Below are 22,499 nucleotides of genomic sequence, written 5' to 3' on the forward strand. Positions count from 1 at the left end.
TCCTAACACACTTTGAATTGTTTTACTTGAAACTAAAATAAAAATAGCACTTCTTCACACTTTGGAAGTCAAAGAACGACTTAATATGACAGTCCAACGCACTAACCATCATGCTACGGGTACTACTGTCAACTAATACAAATAATTATCAGTTTGTATTGTTTTTTTTAGGCTCAAATCAACTGTTCATATTTTTTGGCTAGTCTGCTATAAACAATTACAAAAATCGTGAAAGGCCATATCACTTTTCTAAATCATAATTATTTAAACATAAATCAAATTGTCAAATTTTAGATATTGAAAAACCTAATTCAAGCTATGAAAAAATGTATAACATATTCCTGACAATTTTTACTTCCCATAGAAAGTATTTGTAGTCGGCCCGATTCGCTAAATTAAATTAAATATATCAAGGTCCCTTGAATTTGAATAAAACGTTTTAAAAGCGATGCTCATTCTATGTAAGCATATTCGTACATTCCCAAAAACCAGTATAGAAATCGACTCCAACTAAATGTTGTTTTACAAATAATAACTTCAAAAGATGCAGTGAGGACTTTCAAAAAAATTGAGTGATGGGTAGAAAAAGACTAACTATTTTAAAAAAAATAAAGAATTTAGTTGGTTCCAAATATCTCTCGAATCAATAATGCTAACGACTTTAATTATATTGTACATTAAACATTGTGACGTGACACCAAATTGGTATAAATTCAAAGAAACATAAGCTAATGTTTTTTATTTTATTTTGTTTTATAAAAACTAAGACAAAATATTTGTTCTCTCAAAAATTGTCCGAACATAAAATGATATTACATACTTCCGAAATAATTGTATTCATCAATGAGAGTTTTCTCAAAAAAAATAGTTAATACAAATGGTTTTCGACTTAAATATCTTGTCAACAATTAAAACTGACTTCAAACCACTTTCATTTAATAAAAAAATTGTTCATTTAGTAAATTTTTAAGAAAATCAAAATGAATCCAAATTAAAAAGAAAGAGGCTGAGATGCGACCCAGCCACACTGACAACTTCCCATCCCGTCTGAGGATTTATCTTGCCTAAAACTTTATCATAAAAATAGTTTGTGTGAGATAAATAACTTTAAGTCAATATCTTTCTTTATTCTTCTAACACTTGAGTCATAAACCATTTTGTATCAGATTTGTGTATGTTTTCCTGTTGGGTAAAAAAAAGTTGTCAATTGAATTTTTCTAAAAAATTAACTTAAAGTTAACAACAATGTTTTGCACATGATTAAATAAGTTCGGTTTCAATGTCTGTTTTTGTTCCCGAGATATTTAGTGGAAAATCAATTTCTAACAATTTTAGTATAATTTTTTGAAAGTTATTATTTCTTTCTAAGACTGTTATCTTACGATATCAATAAAAACAGTATAAAAGCATTGTGAATCAATAATTTTATTTATTCAAGAGATATCGAGAGTCAAAAATGTCGTTCTTCGATGCATAACATTATTTCGGAGATAAAAAACCGATTATTGATTTTTTTTTTCAAAATTTTATTGGTTTGGTAAATCTAATATTTTATATATTTTTGGTTAACCAAAATTTCCGCTTTTTTTAAATTGAATTTTTTGCATTATTATCTGTATAACAAAATTTATTTGAAGTCAACATCTCTACTTGAGCTATGGACGACAAAAAGAACCTGCCCGACTTAAACCTTTTATTAAGATTGTAGGGACCTTGAAACGTCGAGAAAAGCCAACATTTTCAATTTAACAAATAGGGCCGATTACAATAACTTCCAATGGGATGTTAATAAAAAACTACACAAAATTGGTAAAAACTGATTTTCGAAAATAAAAAAAAGAATTGACTTCAAAATCATTCCATAAAAAAACTTTCGAAAATGCTACTAAAAATTAGTTAAAATTGGTTTTCGACTTAAATATCTCGGGAAAAGAAAAAATATTGAAAACAAAATTATTTTCATCATACTAAGAATATTGTTATTAACAATTAGTTTTGTTTTTAAGAAAAATTTAATAAACAACTATTTTTAGAAACATCAAAAAACTACAAAAAATAACTACAAATTAGAGAAAAGAAAACCTTTTTTGTAAAACTTTTACAAATATCTATAAAAGGACACATCCCAACCACTTTTTTGCGTTTCTAACATTGAAGAAGAAGTACATTTCTAGAGGCACTTTTTTTTAAAAAAGGATCAATACTTTAACTAATTATTTCCCAATTCATACTTCTAAGAACTAAACATTTTTCCTTCTATTATTTTTTAAAAATGTATTTCCTATATATTTTTTTTTTCAAATTTGATGTATTTCACATACAACTGTTTCCAACGTGCCTCATAGCTTTGGAACCATACGAAAAAAGTTCGTGAAATTAAACCCTTTATATTATTAACACACTAGATCCTCTCATGTTTTTACGTTTTTACATACGAAGTATTCCTTTGAACTTTTCTACTTTTACTATTGAATTTTGTGTATTCCAAAAAATAAGAATGATTGAATTTCAATTTTTTTAAGGACTTATTCCCAATTTACCCTCTGATGGTAGTTAACAGGCACAAAAAAAAAAATCAATACAAATTCTATCGCATTTACCACCCATTGGGCTGCCTATACAAATTGCTTTTTCGAACTCACAGCTTCGTTTTCAAATTTTTGTATATTGCACAAAGTTTATTGACTTGTTTTTCAAGGGCTCTTAAAGAGAATTCTATGCAAAACAGAATTGAAAAAAAAACTACTAAATCAGCGTTAATATCGCACATTCTTTTGCACGCAAAAATACAAAATTGAATATATAAACAAAAGCGAAACTCATTGAGAAGTCCATGAACCACTTCACAAAATCCGATCTCCTATTCTAGTACTCGTAGTCGTCGTAACTCGTAACTCATATAAATCCTATCCTATGCGATTGAATTGAAAGCAAGAGCATAAAGATTGTGTATGTTTCTCTCTTGAGAAACCACTGACCGGCATAAAAATGTGGCAAAGAGCTATTAATGATATAAACAAACAAATGCCCCCTCCCCCCCTCAGCCGTGCCGCCACCTTTCGCTAATACTAGAGTGGAGACCTCTTAGACTTTTATAGCTTTTAAAGCCAGTAGCACCAAGTAAGCATCAGCAGCAACTTACCATTCACCATAAGTTTTTTTTTAGAGATTAGTATTAAACCATCCAACTATACCAACCATACCGCCCGGCCCGAGAGCGAAACAGTGAACAAGAGGAGAAAAGAAGAGAAGGAGGAAAGAAGGTGAATTGCAAATCGAAACTGGGTTAAACATTTGGCCTGCTTTTGATTCTCGAGACTAAAAATAGAACCGATACTTAGGGCCCCTGTTTGACGGCTTCATATATGTATGTATGTAGACATTCCACAGCGAAAATGTGAGTTCTATATCAAAGTTCAAAGTAAGAGCTTAATGGAATGTTTACACCACAATCCACTTTCAAGTGTACTCTGTTGTGTACTACTACTATGAACTAGGTATAGATTTACAACCAAGTTTATAGGCACGTTTAGTTTACGGTATTTAGGTTTAACGGTGCACTTTTTCCACACAAGTGCTTAGGTTCTTGTATTTTCTAAATATTTAAAAGCACAAGAAAGCTAGTTCTTAATTAGCAACACTTGAACGAACGGAACCGAACTTATTACTCGAATCCGAATGAATGATGACTTGACTCCATTGCGTTCGCGAGAATCAAAAAGAACGAAAAAAAAAACGAACAAACCATTCGACACGGAACAGAAGAAGTGAATCATATATGAAATGTTGATGGCCAATTATTTTTGGCTAGACAAAGGATAGACGCAGATACACACTCATTTGAGACGTCATCGTTCCTCTACGTTGTTGTCGAATATGAGCACTTAGCGTTGCGAACGTGTTGATATTTTTAAATATTTTCAGCCGGGGGAATCGAAATTTTTCAACCAAAAAAGAGGGGGAACACAAATAGATGGGAAAATACTGATAGCTTTTTCATATACAGTCTGCAGTACAGGGTGTCAAGTTCAATGTTAACGCCGCCACCGAGCTGGAAGCTATCGCCACCGCTACCGCTTACCGGCAACTTAGTATATCATCGGGCGTCGTTCGCACACATAGTTTATACACACAGTATCAACAAACGTCAGCGTTATTGACGTAATGGAAGGTGGTGCTCGAATATGAATTGTGTGTGGACTGACCCTATCATACGAAAAAAGGTGAAACCCAACAATAAAAAGGTGGATTTGACGTAAATATATACGAGATTATGAAAATATGATACCTACTCATTATAATAATGCTTTCACATATCAGAGGAAAACGACTGATGTGAAAAGTGCTTATAAAAAAAAGGTGCAGCATTTCGATTTTCTTTCATATTTTATTTTTTAATTGATGGTTCAGTGGACTTATTGCATTTCCGCTGTTGATATAACGACGGAAATCATTGATATAATGTGATTGTTATTGTGGGATTATTTGAATTCATCTTTCGAAATGATATTCATGGATTTAATGTAACTAACTCATGACATGACAGTGAAGAAGAGATTATTTTTTGTTTGTAAAACGCGTTAACATTTCCATGGAGATTAATACAGTTGAATCCATATTATTGTGAGTGAGGAAGTGTAATTATGTGATTAATACCTGTCTATGTGTTAGCCGAACTTTCTATCATAAAATCTAATTAAAATCATATAGACAACGTAATGTATGCAGCTATGTGTACACACAAGTTCTTTGTGTTTACTCGTATAGTATGTAAAGGATCAAATTAAACATAGATGATATGTTCAGTAGTTATGATAAAATTAATAGCTTCCATAATATGACTTCTATCATCTGACAAAGTTTGGAAATTCCTATTGGAAAACCTTTCAAAAGTTAACTATGGGTATAAATAGTTAAAAAGAGATATGAATATTAAAAGCCTTTCTGTGAAAAATTGTAATTTTATATTCGATAACTTTCATTTTTAATTAATGTTTTTTTTTTTTTTTGTTAGTGTAACGTTATTTAGGTCAAATTACTCCCAATATCTTTGCTATGAAATATAAAAATTGTCATTTTTAACAGTACAATAGCTTCACGTTAATTTGTATTTAATAAACAAATTGCAGTGTGACAAGTAGGGAATGTGATTTTCAGTAAAAATAAAAACAGAGACAATATGAATAGAATAAAAATGAAATATCTATATTTCAATATTATCACGTTTGATTTCTGATTTGATTGGATTTATTTTTAGAGAATATTGAAATTGTAAACACATATTTTACTTACGTCGTATTGTTGGTATTTTATGCTTCAAATGGGAATTTTATAAAATTCATATGTTTATTGGAAAGTTCATAAGTTGCATTGTTTTTGCTCGTGATTAGGATTAAGGATAAGAAGTAATTCAAAGAAATAAGGTGTTGAAAATGTTAGGAATACGAATTTGACGATACTTCAAATAAATCTAATGCATTTAATGTAACTACTTTATTTTCTTTAGGTACAAATAAAATAAAATGCACGTTTAAAATTATTTTCTGTTGTAAGCTAGGTTTAAGTATAAAAAAAGATCAATAAATATTTATTTAAGTTCTGATTGTACCTTTCCTAAACAAAGCCCTTCCTGTTTGAATTGTTAACAGCTACCAGAAGTATTTTAATGTAAAATCTTTTACAACATAATACCTGTATTTTAAAATTAAAAATGTACCCGTAAAAAAGTTTTTGTTTTTAAATTAATATTTAAAAAAACCTTAGTTTTTAAAAATTTGTATTTGAGAATCTAAGCGAATTCCACCCACGGTTTTTTGCGTAGATCTGTAGACAAAAATCTCTAACTCTTTTTTAAATAATATAATCTTAGTGGCCAATTTATGTCACCAAAACGTGCACATTGATTTTGAATTCCTGAATATAGCAATGACTTGGAAAAACAGAGTGTGGTAAGATATTCCACATTCGCGTAGTACGGCTAAAGAAAGAATCTCTGCATTTGACTGTACAGCCGAAGTTGGACTGCGCGAGTATTACGGTTGAACTGTTTAAGGGGAGGAATGTAGCTGGCAAAGTGGTTGCAGGCGCACCAGCCCAGATATGGGAGTTATACTCAAGCTTTGGAAGTATATAAGTCTTGTAAATAACAGCTAGATAAGAGGGGGAAAAAACTTCTTGCATCGCCTTAGAAAACCCATACCTCTTGCGGCATTTTTGGCGATATCGCGATATCATTGATGGAAGTGCCATCCATGGATAATAGCAAAGGGGGTTGCAGACAGGAGATCATAAATAAACATGAGAAAGAGTGTTGGAAATAGCATAGAGCCCTGCGGCACATCAGCATTTATTTTGAGGTTTTCAGACTTGAATCCATCCAAACTACTTGTATTGAAGGATCCGAGAGGTAATTACTAACCTAATCAAGCAGCGATTTATGAATCGAAAAAGTCCCGTCACTGTCTTGTCTTGTTTCTTTTCTTATGCTGCTCAGCTCGGCTATCCACTTGGGTAGTTTTTTGTCTGATTTAAAAATAGCAACTGAGTTTGACAGCTTGGGAATCCCCAGTCGATTGAGACTCCATTAAAACTGTCCTTGAATGATTGATTCATACAACAATGATTAAAGATAAACTTAAGCTTCTCACTAATAAATATTAGCGAGCTGTCAAAAACTTCAAAATGACACCCTAATAAGAATTTTTTAATACCCATGCAAAATGCAGTGTTAAGTACAATTTTTATATTTTTATATGGTATCTGCAATATAAAAAAACTAATTTAAAACCTATAATTGGTGTGGTATCCTCCCCTAACAACAAAAGTTAACACTTCAATTTAGTTCACACTTCATTGTGACACTTCTTTCCTTTGCTTTTTTGCTTCTTTATTATAATTTCTACATCATTCACAAAGACAGATACAACAAAAAGAAAAAAACACTTAAAACAGGCCCAAAGCTTAAATGAAATTAAATTGAAATGAATTCAAATCCCTTTTGAGGTGATGTTTTCTTCTTTCTGTATATAAAGACACATTTTGCGCAACCTGTTACCTCATAATATAAGTCTATGTCTATTGAGTCTATGTAAGACGGCACAACACCGACACCGTCAAGTGTCGTTTCTATAATAATTAAAACAAAAAAAAACAAGATTAAAGAAATAAAACATTACAAACAAGCCGCCGAAAAAGATGTTGATGTTGATTTTTTAAAAGTGACAAAGCGACAAGTGTTGCAATTATATACTGAAAAAAAAAAAAAAAACAAAAGTAACAAATTGCATCTGCATCAGCATTATAACCCTTTCCCTTTTTTGAAGTTGGTGATGGGGTCAGAGACTCAGAATAAAAATTAAATAAAATGCACAACCTAATGTGCCCTCTTTAAGTAATTCCTTTTATATAGTGCGCTGCTGCTGTGAAACATCAACTACCTCCATGGATATAATGTACGACGTCGACGAGCGACGTTCATATAAGTATATTAACTCAAAAGCTTGTTTTACTTTGATCTTACAAAAGCGGCTGCGGTTGTGCAAACCTCAAGATACTATGTCACATTATGATGGACAAGTGCTAAAAACCGCATACCTACCATCCAATCCACAACCATATGCACCACAGTTACAGCCGCAGCGTTAAAACGAAGAGAACAGACAGCCCCGTCGAATATACTTGCTCATTCGAATAACTTTAGACGTTTCTAAACCACACTTTTCCTTTTTAAGGACCTTTTACCAACCTAACGTTAAGTTTCATTTAATTAATTTTTGAGCAACAAGCAACTTTCTCGTCATTCTACGAGATACTCCGTTGATGGTCACCCCAGTAGAATAAAATCACTATAAGAAGAAAAAAAAACAGGCAACTGTTTTTGTTTGTCGTGCATCTTCTCTATTCCAGTTGTCATCTAAGTTGAATTAAAGACTGGTTAAGAGTTGGTACCTCAAAGCCTCTTGTAGATAGATGTACATTGTTACTACATTCTACTGTGTATCTATTCAACCTCCTAACCACGATGGTGCGGCTATACCTTTGGTAGCGCATAAAGTGCAGAGTAACGAGGAGTGCAAGAAATAAAGAAAAAAACGAAGCCATAAAGGAGAAATTGTGTCACCCAGACCAGGCCAGCATATGTGCGCCTTGTTCCATCCAAGCCAGCGCAGCGTATATATGTATGATGATGGTCGCCCGTTGTAGGAGCTAAGGAAAATACAACATCAATTGCACTTGTGAATTTGTAGGCACTTCGAATTGGGACACCATCACTAACAGAACGTTGCCTTTTCATAGAAAACAACAACGACGACAGTGACATCTTTTGAGGAAGCAAAGAAACACAAACAAACGAGTGTAATAACAAGAAAAACTAGAGGAAATCCTAAGACTATGTGATTTACAAACAAAAAATGAAGAAAAAAAAGAAAAACTAAACTAACAAAAAAGGAAAACCTTTGATAAATGGTGGAGAAATTGAGAGAGGTTTTTTATTTTTTCGTTTTATTTCAAAAAAATGGAATTATAAACTATACATCATAATTTCATATATAAGTCGTCTATATGTAAATAGATAATGTGGAAGAGGTATCATCATAATTATTTCGACACACATCTGGGCTGTTGTATAAGAACGATATAGGATTCAAAAAGATACCATAATAGAGATATCACAGTTTTAAGGATGTGAATCCTGTTGCATGTGTGTAATTAAAATTTTACGCGATGAAATGTGTCATGACAATTTTACACTTCATTTAATAATTTCAATTTTACTTCACGCGCGAAATGTAGAACAGAAATATAAAGGAAACTAGTAATTATCTATATCTTAGCTCATTTGGAAGAAGTTGTACTTTTTTTTAAATCTAATTTGTAAAAAATTATGCCAACATGTGATGAGTTCGAAAATTATAACACCATGAAAGGAAAATCTAGATTGATGCACATATGTTTCCTTATATTTTTCGAGGTTGACGAGACTAATGGAATATAAATTCCATCGTAATTAAGAACGCACTGTTCCTTCATAATTTTTCGAACTCGAAAAGTTGAATTAAAGTCCTAGTGTTATCCAGTATTCCCTTGGATACAGCTTGGGATGATGATGAACGTGGATTTTTAAATAAAGAGTATTTTTTTGGAAATGGGGAATTTTGAACAAGGTTACTGATGTTCTAGGGGCTTTTAAAATCACAAGGGTTAATAAATAAACTTAAAACTACTTTTAAAGTCAACAAAAAGTCAAACAAAAAACATTGTATCCAAAACTAATGAAAAAAAGAGGCTGAGATGCGACCCACACTGATAACTTCCCATCCTGTCTGTCGATTTGTCTTGCTAAAAAGCTTTTAGGTTTTCGTGTTGGGTTAAAAAAGTTGTTAGTTGAATTATTCTTAAAAATTTTAAAATTACCAACAAAATTTCTGATATAAAGTTTTAGTATTGTTTTGTTGTTAGGTTTTTATTTTTTTGTAAAAAAAAACTGTCAATTCGATTTTTTTCAAAATTTTACTGAATGTTGCCAATAATATTTCTTAAAAGATAAAAGTAGTTTAAGGTCAATATTTCAAAGTTTTGAAAGGATATTTGAGTCGAAAATCAATTTTTACCAACTTTTAATTCGATTTTTCTCAAAATTTTAGCAGATGTTAAAAACATTATTTTTCGTTGTACAAAATTAGTTTGGAGATAAAATAATTTTGTATTCGTAAAATTTTCGAGGTGACCAATTTTTTTTCATTTTTTTGTTTGAAAAAAGTATATTAGTTTGGTATGACGTTAGAATATCTAATATATAAAATTCTTCCGTCACAGTGTTAGTTGCCATTCTCCGCCGAAACGGCTTAACCAATTTCAATGAAATTTTGCATATACATTCGGTAGGTTTGAGAATAGGTTTTTATCTATTTTTTATTTTTCTAAGTGCTATAGTTTAATTGCATCAACATCGTACACGGTGCAACGATCTTACATTATTATTCGGTGACTCTTTTTTAAATGAAGCATTGATGGCTATTGAGTATCTTTGCGTTATCATTGCCAACTTACCACTCAGTCATTTCGGTATGTATTCACCAAATCGAAATGCAGCTGATTTAATAGACACTGAATTTAATCGTGAACTACAATACAATACTGTAAAAATGGCAGCGATTGTTGCTCGCATTGTCCCACTAATGAATGAAGAACAAAGAACCATTTTTTAACACATATTGATAAATGCTCGCAGTTTTGGCAGGGATAGTTGGATTTTTTTTTTGGAGGCACCAGGTGGAGCTGACGAAACGAAATGGTATCACATCTTCTGGCATTGCGGCAACTTTATTGGAGGGAGGCAGAACAGCTCATTCAGTATTTAAACTGCCACTAAATATTCAAAATAACCCAGACGCTGTGCAGGTACAACATTTTTTACTAGGAGACTTGGTGTCATACAAATCTATTGATACAGGTTGTGATGCTACCGAAGCTGTAAATTATCCAACTTAGTTTTTGAACTCATTGGAATGACCAGGCATGCCACCGCATAATTTATAACTGAAGGTTGGATCTCCGGTAATTTTGTTTCGTTATTTGATCCGGAGGTAAAAATATTTTACTACGGCGAATCCCTATTATACCTACAGTTGTGACAATTCAATTCAAACGCCTTCAACTTCAAATTAAATTGGCATTTACAATGACTCAAAGCCAAACGATGTCTGCTACGGCACTTCATGTTTTTCACACGGACAACTATATTGGCGAATGATGGGATCACAAAAAAGATTGTTCACTCTGTTGCAATAAGGAATTGATATTGTTTTTTTGTTGTATAGTATATTAGTTATGTGTATATAATTTTAAAGAATTAATTAAATTAAAAAAATTTGTTTGGTGATTTGTTATTTTAATACTTTGTCACTGTTTATAGTGCTCTAGCCCACCCAAGATTAGAGGAATACCATTAAGCTTTTCCGATCAAGCTAAATATTTGGGCCTCATTTTAGACAAAAAACTAAATTGGAAGGCAAATATTGATGAAAGAGTCAAAAAGGCTACTGTAGCGCCTTTTACTTGTAAAAAGGCCATAGGATCAAAATGGGGCTCCCCAAAAATAACCCACTAGCTCAAGGGTAAGGCTTAGAGCCACTTCTCAATGGACCAGTAACAATACTGGACATACTACTATTCTAGACAATTTCAGATCTATCCCAGATCGCTTAGACTATACCACCCCAAAAATGGTATTTGGTAAAAGTTTCCATGTGTCCATCCCTTTAAGATCCTTCTGGTAAGAAGAGAGACCCCTGGAAGACGATGCGGTACACTTCTATACTGACGGTTCAAAGACCGATCACGGAGTTGGAAGTGGTATCTTTTTAGAACAACTGAATCTCAGTCTATCCTATAGACTTCCCAATCAATGTTGTGTATTCCAGGCAGAATTAATGGCGATTAAAGAAGCACTATCCTGGCTCAAAGAAAACGTTATATCTTGTAAGGATATACGAATCTTCTCAGACAGCCAAGCCGCTCTTAAATCTCTCGCGTCTGTCTCCACAAACTCTCAAACAGTCCACGATTGTCAATCATCTCTGAATGAGATGACGGAACAGTTTAACATTCACCTCATTTGGGTGCCGGGCCACAGAGACATTCCGGGAAATTGCAAAGCCGATGAGCTCGCCAAAAACGGAACACTTCTACCTTATGTTAGACAAAAACATAACATAGGAACACACTTGCGACATGCAAATATCTTCTCAAGCAATATGCTCTAGAAACAACAAATGCTAGATGGTCACAAAGTACCACCTGCCTAGCAGCCAAGTAAATATGGCCAAGTATTGACTTAAACGGTCAAAAAGCTTGATATCACTGACCAGACAAAGTATAAGCTCTACAATTGGAGTAATAACGGGACACTGCCTCATAGGAAGACATGCTCTGAGGCTAGGTGTCTACACGAATGACTTCTGTAGAAGCTGCATAGACGAGGAGGAAGAGGAAACAGTCCAACACCTTCTATGTACATGTCCAGCACTCTCCATTAGATAGAATTACTTTCTCGGTAATCCCTTCTTCGATAATACCAGTGAACTGGCAACGATTGACACAAAACGTCTCTCTAACTTTATTAAAAGTACAAAATGGTTTGTTTAAATTCATTACTCCCATGAGTAACCTCATTAGTGGTATCACAATGGACTCTTGAGGTCTACGTGTGTCAATGACATCTGGACAGCCACTCCAACCTAACCATAGTGCTCTATACCTTTCCCACTTATATACCACATTTTACACACTTACAATTAGTTTTTTTATTTCTATCAAAATATTCTCTAGAAATTATTTAATATTTTGGCGGGTCAGCTAGTATTATATAAAATTTAATTCAAGTCTCTAGCGTTTTTGGTTCGTAAGATATTTAGGGTTAACCACAATTGTCACCTATTTTTAAACTGCTATGGTAAAAAAAAGAACCACGCAACAAAATTTATTTGAAGTCGATATCTCTTTTGGTTCTTGAGCTATGCACGACGAAAAAAACGTCACGAACGTACGTAAACACGCACGCACAGACATCTTTCTAAAAAGCTTTTATTTGGACTCTAGGGACCTTGAAACGTCGATTAATGTCAAAATTTTCAATTTGACAAATCGGAGTCATTACAATAACTTTCTATTGGAAGTTAAAAATATGATAGTCAATTATCACCTTAGCTGATTCCACCCCTTGTTTTCGCGAATAGGACCTGTACTCTGGACGAATTTGTATACAACACTTGTCAAATGAGGGCCAATTTTATGATATTGTTTTTCGCACGTAATAAAAAATTTGAAGCCATATAATGCAATGCTATTTTCACCAAAAATCATTTACTTTCGAGACCTTTTACTTATATACATTTGTGAAATTTTTAATGAAATTAGAGCAAAGCGGAAAAGTTTTTTGTTTACATATCTTACAAAAAGTAATGTACCTGATGTTAGAGATAATTTCAAATTCATTTTTAAATATTTTCTTACAAGTTATCATTTATCTTAAAATCCCACATTGCAAATAAAAAGACCATCATAAAAACAAATAAGAACAGAATTTGAAATAAAAGATGAAATATTACTTTTAAGCTATAAACAGATGCTTAACGTTATGTCATATCCATGTTGTGTGAAAATATTTAAATTTTACTATACGCGCCCTACAAATAAAGTGATGCTGTGAATTTACTTGTGCTACAAATGATGCTCACTCATTCTAAAGTCACACATCATTTCCAATCGATTTTGGAAAAAGGGTCTGCACCTAAGGACTTACCATAGTGATACCCACAAAAAATAACGCAATAAACAATAAACTTTATAACATTCATATCCAAACATTAAATGAAGTATATATTTGAATATTGACATAAATATAAACATACACTTTTATACCGTTTAAATTTCACTGATTTTATTGGCGGTGTTTTTATACCTACATACATACGTTTTAAAATGTAATTATTTGTTTTTAACATTTTCAATATTCTTATTTAATTGCAGAAAGCGTCAAATCCATTTTGGGACGACACACAAAAATTTTAGTAAAATACATGGTAAAATTGGAAACAAAAGGAGATAAAACAGAAAACCGTGTTTTGGTAAGTAAAAAAGAAAAGAAAAAGAGATGATACAAAAATTGCATTTTAACTTTAATTTATTAAAATGACGATTATACAAATCGAATGTTATCGACCGATGCAAAAAATGTACATATGTATATGGGAATAATCATATTAGTGAAAAAGTAATCAAGAGAGTTTAATTTACGTACAAACTTCAAATAAATTCAAAAGAACTATATTTACAGAATTTCCCAATAAATGGTTTCGAATTCCATTAGCAATGGGAAATAAAATCATCTCAATAGCCGGTATCATAACGGTTACAGCACCTTATCCCTTCCATGAGCAACCCCATGTTTTCGATGTAGATCTTGAATCGATTGTAGGGCATTGCAGGTATCGTATCTTTTACTTGGTCACATAGACAAAAGTCCAAAGGTTCTAAATCATAAGATCTCGTTGGTCAATTGTGAAATTTTCTTTAAGAACACAGTTTACTTTTCTTGCCAGATTGGATGAAGCGGGCTAGGTTTAATTTTTAGTAATGGTGTAGTTTTTACTTTGAAAATATCATAGATAACAACTTCAAAAGATGACAGCTGTCCAAATAATGTGATGTTCAAAATAAAATCTCTTGTTGGTTAAATCTTTTGTATTCTTGTAGGTTTTAATTATTTTATAAAATAAATTGCCCGTTGAATTTTAAGTAACAAAATTACCAGATGTCAAAAAACACATATTTCTAAGCATAAGTAAAGGTTTTCCAGCAAAGTCTTGACAACTTTTGTTAAACCAACTTTATTATTGACTTGAAGTACATTTCAAATATTTACGCTTGCAGCTGTAGATTCGTTAAACCAAATATTCGATTACGCGGCCAGTTATTTCCGCCGAAACGGAACCAAATATAAAATATAAAGAAGATATTCTAAAGGCGTAAAATTCCACGAACAATTCGGCCAATTGACTGGCCCATCTCTTAAGATAACATAACTTCCAATTTGAGCCAAAAATTCAGAGCTTCGTCACTGAAGATAGTTTTGCGATCAATTTCATCATTTTGGCACAACTTCTACAGAACCCAATTATACAACGTACGTCGCACAGTGACCCGTTTATGCAAAACTGCTTGCAATATTAATTTTTCAAGTGGGTCTATAATGCAAAACTTTTTAGTTCACTGGATTTACAAATATTTAAAGAGCAGGCCAAAGTTGAAGATTTTTTATGATGATCATATTTTTAAGGATTCTCTGTTTTTTATGTGGTGATTTAAAAAAGAAAAAAAGATGATTCTTTTTGTTTATACTTAAACTTTTCAAGAGTTTTAGAGCATATTTTTTAAATCCTGTAATAAAATTTTAAATAATGCATTTGTTTTCGGGTAGGATTGAATTATAATCAGGTACTTTTATTGATAAGGATTAAGAATTTTTTGATAAGGCTTAAGGATAAAACAATTTTGGAATATGTTAGTATAATGGTAGACAGACAGTTAGTTTTATTGGGGGGTCTTTAAGTATAATTAATATAAGGATTAAAGAGTCTTGAGTGCAGGTATTTACTCATAGGTATAAAAAGATGAAATATTTGACTGAAATAATCATTTCTTTTTTTGCTTTTATTTTTCATAACAATTTAAAATGTATATTCCGAATGAGGATTTGTTTGAACTTTTTGTCAATGGTAGCACTTGTGATGAGTTTATGTCTGCCGTGGAAAGTGAATACTAACTACCAGATGCAAATATCTTGGCAATCAATTAGATATTAAAACAATTTTATAACAACCTTGATAGAAAATGGATAGCAGCCAATAAATCGAGAATAACTTCAAAAAGAATGCAGAATGTCTTTCCTTATCTCTGCATATCAATACCGGACAAACAAAACAAGCAGGTGATCTCCCAACTACATCAAGAGAAAGACCAAGGTAACCAGTCAATGAGTACGCAACATGTACTAAAAAACAACAGAACATCACTCTGAAGCTTTGAGTATAAAATACAATAAGGACTATGGGCAAAAGTGATATAATTCAGGCAATATCTTCTGCAAGTCCACTTCGTGTCAAAAGAGTCAAGGAAGGCATTCACACTATCCAACACAATCCCATAAAATACCCCAATGAGAACGCATTAGCTTTGTTTATGGATTTGGGACTCTCAAAAGAAAAATATAAAATCCTGAGAACTTTGTTAAGACATCACAACATAGATGTCTTGCCATGCTAGAATATGATTACAGTTGCGAAAAAAGAAGAAGTTCCCGAAAACTGTGAAGTCCGGAAATATTAGCTAGATTGAAACTTCAAAACTTCATACATCAGTAATGCGGCTAAAAGAAAGTTAAACGGAGCATCAAATAATTGCACTTCCAAGAAGTCTAACGTTACAGAGTAAATGGGCTGCTATAGATCATCTGGACAAAGTGCCAACAAGCAAAAAATAAACACAACAGAAGGTGAAACAGACGCACTCATGTTCATGGGATCACTTGTCCCACTTCGACTCAATAGTACATATGATGAAAATTGGAGGAACTCTCGCCCATCATCAGTTCATTTCTGTCGGCCATTATGTTCCAATATGTTGAAGAGACTAGTGACATCATAAATACCACAGTTAAAAATATTAAAAGTCAAATACCAGATATTCAACCAACAATATATAAACTTAATGAAGAAACAACTATAACTGTGAATCACGAGTTCTTTTTAACTATGATAGACGGAAGAGCATTAAACGAATTAACGGAAACAAAGTCTACGCATTCGTGTCCTATATGCAAAAGGACACATTACGAATATGGTCCACTGTGCGCTAGAATCAGATGCATGGAATTTATTTTGAAGCTTGCGTATACCCTTCGACAAGAAGGAGATGGTACTGATGAATCGATTGGGACCAAGGAGGCGGAAAAAAAGAAGAAAACAAGAGATCCAAAGGCGTTTTCGCGATGAGCTTGGCCTCGATATGGATAAACCAAAGCAAGGGTTTGGAAACACTAATGACGGAAACACTCCAAGAAGATTTTTTGTAATGTCAGATGTCACCTCTCGAATAACTGGAGTCAATGGAAAAGTTAGAATGAGGCTAAAAGTAATATTGAACGTTTTGAATTGCAGAGAAGTAGTGAATGCAGTGATATTTCGGAGTACACTAAGAAAACGGCAGAGCTTTTAAAACAAAAGTATCCTGAAAAACTACTCACACCTACTCTAAACAAAATATTGGTTGATAGTCAAAATATCATTGAATATCCATCACTACCAAGTGGAGAACTGTCAGAAAAAGCCCAGGAATGCAAAAATAAAGACTACAAGAAATATCGATATCAGAATACGTGTAAAGTTTCAAGGATTCGGCAGAATGAGGACCTATTTAACATGCTTCCGACATCTTCGGATCCACTTATATCTTCCTTAAGGCATGTGAGAAGTTAAAAAGATCTGAAAGAACGATACTCTCCAGAAATGATGAGTTTATTACACATTTCCCCGGACTTAGGTGATAGTTTTCAAGAAATTTAGTGTTTATATATAAATTTGTTTTGTCTTTATTTCTTTTTACAATGTTTTACTTTTGATATATCAAAAAAATACTTTATGTATTCTTGAATACTGGAAAATAAAAATAATGTCTTAAAATAAAAAAAAATTCTTGTTTTTCCCACTTTTTCACTCGAATTGGTCCTCTTTCTTTTTGTTCAACTGTTTCAATTCACTTAGATTACTAAAAAATTGATTTTGACGATTGCATATCAAAATACCGCTATGTTTATCACCTTGGGTAAAACTTCGTATTTTAACACAAATTTCTGAAACACCCTGTAAACATTTTTTTTTTTGAAAGTCGCAATTTTTATAGCCTTGGAAATTTCCTTCAAGATAAAAAAAAAATTAAAGCAATATCTTTATTCGCTTAGGAAATATGATTTTTGCAACCAAAAGAGTCAAAACGAACCACTGTGCGCCGCTTAAGTGGTGATTCATGACCGAAAACCCATATTTTCCTTATTGATGAACCTATTGGGCCAAAAATGAGCTTCGTTACTGAAGATAGTTTTGCGATGAATTTCATGATTTTAGCACAACTTCCTCGTCGCTTCCAGATAAAGTGTAAACTAAGATACTCCTTAATGGGGTCTGAGCGATGCCCAATTCTTAAGAACGTCGGGAAAATGACTGATATGGATCGTTTGCTAGCGACGCCTAAATAGCAGCTGTATTTTCACTAACACGGCAACTTCACATAAGGCATATTTAGACTCAAATTTTTGACACTAAACTTGTTACTGCGAAAATTGGATTTAACGTTCTGAAAGTTGCGGTCATTGACTTCGAATTTCGGTAGAATATTTTTGCAGGACATCATTATTTTATGTAGTAAGCATGTTCTATGATTAGGATTTATAAGGGTGCGTTCAGAAATTAAAGTAAAAGTTGCCAAACCGATATAAATTTGAGCTGACATTTTGTTTAGTGTTCGTTTTTTGGATTCATACAAAAATATTAGTAAATTTTGTATGATTTCAAAAAACCTAAAACTAAATTTCATTAAATTCAAAAGCATTATTTCTTTAAAATTTTACAATAAAAAAACACCCACTGAATGTTGAAAGTAGTTTTTGTATATTTTGATGTTGTTATTGTATCAAAACACACCCAGAGACATGAATTCAGATTCTAGGGACCTTGAAGTATCGAAAGTCAAAATTTAAATACTAAGAAAAACAAAAATAGGGTTATCCTCTCTGTAATCCTATTATAATAGTTTACAAACTAGCATCTTGAACTATGCCTAATTGCGATTAAGAACAACCCACTAAAATATGCATTGCATTTTGTATGAAATCCACGATAACTATAGTTGATTAACCTAGACTTTTAAATGGCATTTCGTAATACCAAAAATTAAGCCTTATCTATATCCAATCCACCTACAATCACACATCCAGACCTTCACATAAGTAGTTTCTTCATTTATAAAACTACTAAGTGCACTATTACCTCCCCCCTCCGTCTACTTTCAAGTTCTCCCTATTTTTCCGTATTAGTTTTCTGCTTCTTCAATAAATCCGCATTAACTCTCTTAATACATTACAAAACCAGGTGAAATGTTAAAACAATTTTCCATAGAGTTAAGTTTATTTGTTCGTGGAAGCAGAAAATCTCTCACTTAAACCAAGTATGAGGGAACATTTCATACTCCTCATAGCGTTCAGGAGGTATAAAATACTTTTCTAGACATAAACATCTTTACTATAATTCTAGCTCTCTAATGAAATTCAAAGAAGAAATAACTTTTGTCGTATCGTTCGTCGTCATCGCCATCGTCGACGTCAACATATCGCCCATCCCTAAAAATGAATCCAATACTTTATATGTTTGCTATTTCTCCCTGTGTAAAAATGTCTACCTCCCCTAAAATACATACAATCGCATATAGCCAAGGTAAAGCATTCAAATAGAAAATGTTTTCGTAAAAGCATATAATCCTTGAAAGAAGTCCTTTCATTTAAGGCTTGGGCTCAGGACTCGGGCTCGTGCTCTTGTATACCCGGTATACCTGTATAAGTTTATTGGTAGAAAAGGTGAAAAATTGCACTTAAGCGTTTTGTCGGGGAAATGAAGGAATTTCAAAAATCGTTTCGAATTACCGTAAAAGGAGTTTTCACTTGTGTATACGAAAAAAAAACAAGTTACATATATTTCATTTGTATAGAGAAACAGATACAGGTATTTAAGAAGGTATAAAAAGGAATAGGCTTGAAAATAACTTCCCTTTAAACATTCAACAAATTGATGAACTTGTCTTTTTCGTTTCTCCCTTTTCCCTACAATATTAAATTGAATTGAACTGTAACTGATATCTGCTTTCTAGATATTTTGTAAAATCAATTCAAATACAATTCAATTTAATTTAATTCAATTTTAAAATATAGTTTTAAATGGAAATAAGTTCAGAAAACTTTTATCAATACAAAATATATTCTCCGTCGCTTGTTCCTTGATCCTTGGAATAGAATTTATCCTTTTTTTTGTTGGTCATAAGGCGACACAATGATTATGATGATGGTATGAGGAATGGTAAATATTTTCTAAAGAATTTCTATTTTAACAAAGAGCCACTAGTTGTCAGAAGGGTTCTTCTTCGTTCTGCGTCTGCATCAGGAAAATCGAAAGTGTTGGGGTCTTGAACTTTTCATAGAATTTGAAGAGGGGTAAAGAAAAAAAAAAGTGAAAATTCTGACCCTTCCTTCTTGTGCTTCTTATGAATGTCTTTTTGCATTGTCCTGTTGCCGTGTCAGCTACCAAGATTTAGATTCTCATTTTTCTAGTTGATGTTGTTGGTGTTGTTGTTAAGATGAACAATGGCGATAAAGTTTTCCCAAGTGCGAAATTTATGTTGGTTTTTCTTGATATTTAATTTCGCACTGATTTATTTATGATGAAGGTTAATTGTATCTATTTATTTATAGGTTAATAATGAGTAGGTAGATATGTATATAGAAATAATGTCTCAAACACCAGTTGATATCCGATATTGTGTTCGAGTAGATTAGTAATTTATTAACATCAAGCGCGTAAAATTACGACACTTCGAGGTTATTTGAAAAAAATAAAAATTGAACTCAAATGTTGAGAACAAACATATTTAGAACACAATGTTATCGTTTTTGATTACTATTTGAATAAATAATTGCATATTTATAAAACAATATTATGTTAAGCTATTTGTGATTTCTTGATGAGTCGTCTTATAGAAAAATGACACCAAACGGGAAGGTCTTCGGACAAAGGTATTGTTTTGAATAATAATGATTTTAATTGAAATTCGACGATGCACAAACGACAATGAATTTTTATGATAAACAAAACAAACATATTAACTTGAGGCTATATTAAAAAAAAGTATAGATTGAATTATTTAAAGATAATTAATTCTGTAATTATTGGTTAGAAGAAAATTATGGAATTATTTTTGATAAGAAAATAATTGTTTTTAAGACTATTATTACTTTTGATGTTGTTCTATACACTTAAAAATTTGTATCACAGAAGTGTTTCTGAACAAAAATACAATTCTCGAAATTGCTCTTGTATTGAAAGAGTTTTTTTTTAAACAGTCTCTTTATTTTAAATTCAACAGCATTAAAACGTATGTATTTATATCGGTTTATTAGTTCCTGAGAACATTCATAAACAAAATAAAATTATAGGGAAAGCAACAAACCAACTAATTGTAAACATTTTAGAAAACCTACGAACAAATAGTGACATTTTATTATTTCAGAAAAACGTGCAATTTTTGGAGGTGTATTTGGAATTCTGCATATTACTTTAAAACTCTTTTGTTAATTGAATGTTAAACTATGTGTTTTAATTGTTCAAATATCAGACAGTTTTAAAATAAAATAATGTGGTTTTGACATAAATAAGTGCTGTTTTCATAGGACTGTTAGATTTTCGTTTTGTTTTTATTTATAAATGTTATCGATAACAAAACGCAGCTTTTAGTATACTATACCAAAAATCGCCGAGAACGTAAGAATCGAGGAAAGAAAAAACCCTTGAAAACAAATAAAACAATGTGTAACTTTAAAATAAATTTTATTTCAAAGCCTCTGGTTCCAGAGAGGTGTACTTTTTTATGGATAAATTGTGATATTGGTTTGTAGGATTGATGTTACGGAAGTGTGCTAGCTGCTAACGCGCTTCATTTAACGCACGCCTTTTATTCCTTCCAAAAGTCTCCACGAAAATTCCCTTTTGAATCCTGTAGTCGTCTTCTTTGCAATAGTGTCTCTTTCTATCTCAACTGATCGGCCGTTTTCCTTCATCTGACACTTCGCAGCAAGGTTGTTTCTGATGAGTTCAGAAAAAAAAGATCTGTTTGTGTTGTTTAATTTTATGGTGTACTAAGTCATTTTCGCAACAATACCTTTCGCTTTACAGTAAAAGAATAAACATTCATACATTTTTCTTTCAAAATGCTATTTTTTTAAACCGAAATCAAAATGGTCGTCATTTATAGCAAATCATTTCAGCAAATTCCATTATTAGTACGTTTATTATTATTAACAAACTTTAATGAGCATAATTTCAATTGCTATGGAAGTATGACATTTGTTAAAGCAATAAGTTTTAGAATTATAGTCTTGGTAACTTCATTTTGTAGGCTTATAAAATTAATTTTACATTTTTTCAACACCCCAACCGTGAGCGTATTTACTCTAGGACTACAGTCTGGGCGGCAAGGCTGTTAGTTGCAGCGCAAGTTGAAAATCTGTAAACCAGCTTTTATTCAATGTAAAGTATAGCTTCATCTAAATAAATAAATTAGGTGGCGCAACAGTCCATGAAGAACCAGGGCCTAGTGACTTACAACTCTCGACCATTTCTGTGTGCGAGTACTGTTGTCAGAGATAGAAGGGACCTACAGCTTATATGCCACAAAGCTGAAGACATGTTACAAGCAATTGATTGATAGTTTTAAATGTTCAAACATTGACATAGAAACTTGCGAAAGTCAAAAGGCATACAGAAAAAAGCAAAAATATAAGAAGAATGTATGTTTGTTTATTTAGTTTTTCCAACTATTAATTTACAAATTTTATAAAATACATTCTTGTTTTTGCGTGCTTAAAAAGAGCAAGATGTAAATAATTTAACAACAAATAAATAATTTGAACAATAACTAAGATTTGCTATTACTTATTTTGAAATTTAACAAAATTTATAATGTTCCTTTCATAACTGTTGTAATTGGTTTCGGATTTTAAATCATTTGGCAACTGTTGAAAATTCGAAGTCCTTTAAAGAAAGCACTATTCTGGGCTGCACTTGTTCTTGCAAATTGAAGGCGGAAGTCTTGGTTATTTCTCAGAGAGAATGGTTAAACAT

General features: G+C 32.1%; 1 protein-coding gene across 5 annotated transcripts in view; it reads left to right on the top strand.

Annotated features, from left to right (window-relative positions):
• The window catches only part of LOC129950155 (F-actin-uncapping protein LRRC16A), a 171,972-nt gene that overhangs the window by 95,502 nt on the left and 53,971 nt on the right, over nt 1–22,499 (top strand). For all 5 annotated transcript variants that reach the window (XM_056061995.1, XM_056061996.1, XM_056061994.1 and 2 more), the window contains exon 2: nt 13,531–13,628. In XM_056061995.1, the coding sequence (XP_055917970.1) occupies nt 13,531–13,628 (98 nt within the window). The remainder of the gene's footprint in view (nt 1–13,530; nt 13,629–22,499) is intronic.

The sequence above is a fragment of the Eupeodes corollae genome, chromosome 3 (genome assembly GCF_945859685.1).
Source record: "Eupeodes corollae chromosome 3, idEupCoro1.1, whole genome shotgun sequence".
Taxonomy (NCBI): domain Eukaryota; kingdom Metazoa; phylum Arthropoda; class Insecta; order Diptera; family Syrphidae; genus Eupeodes; species Eupeodes corollae.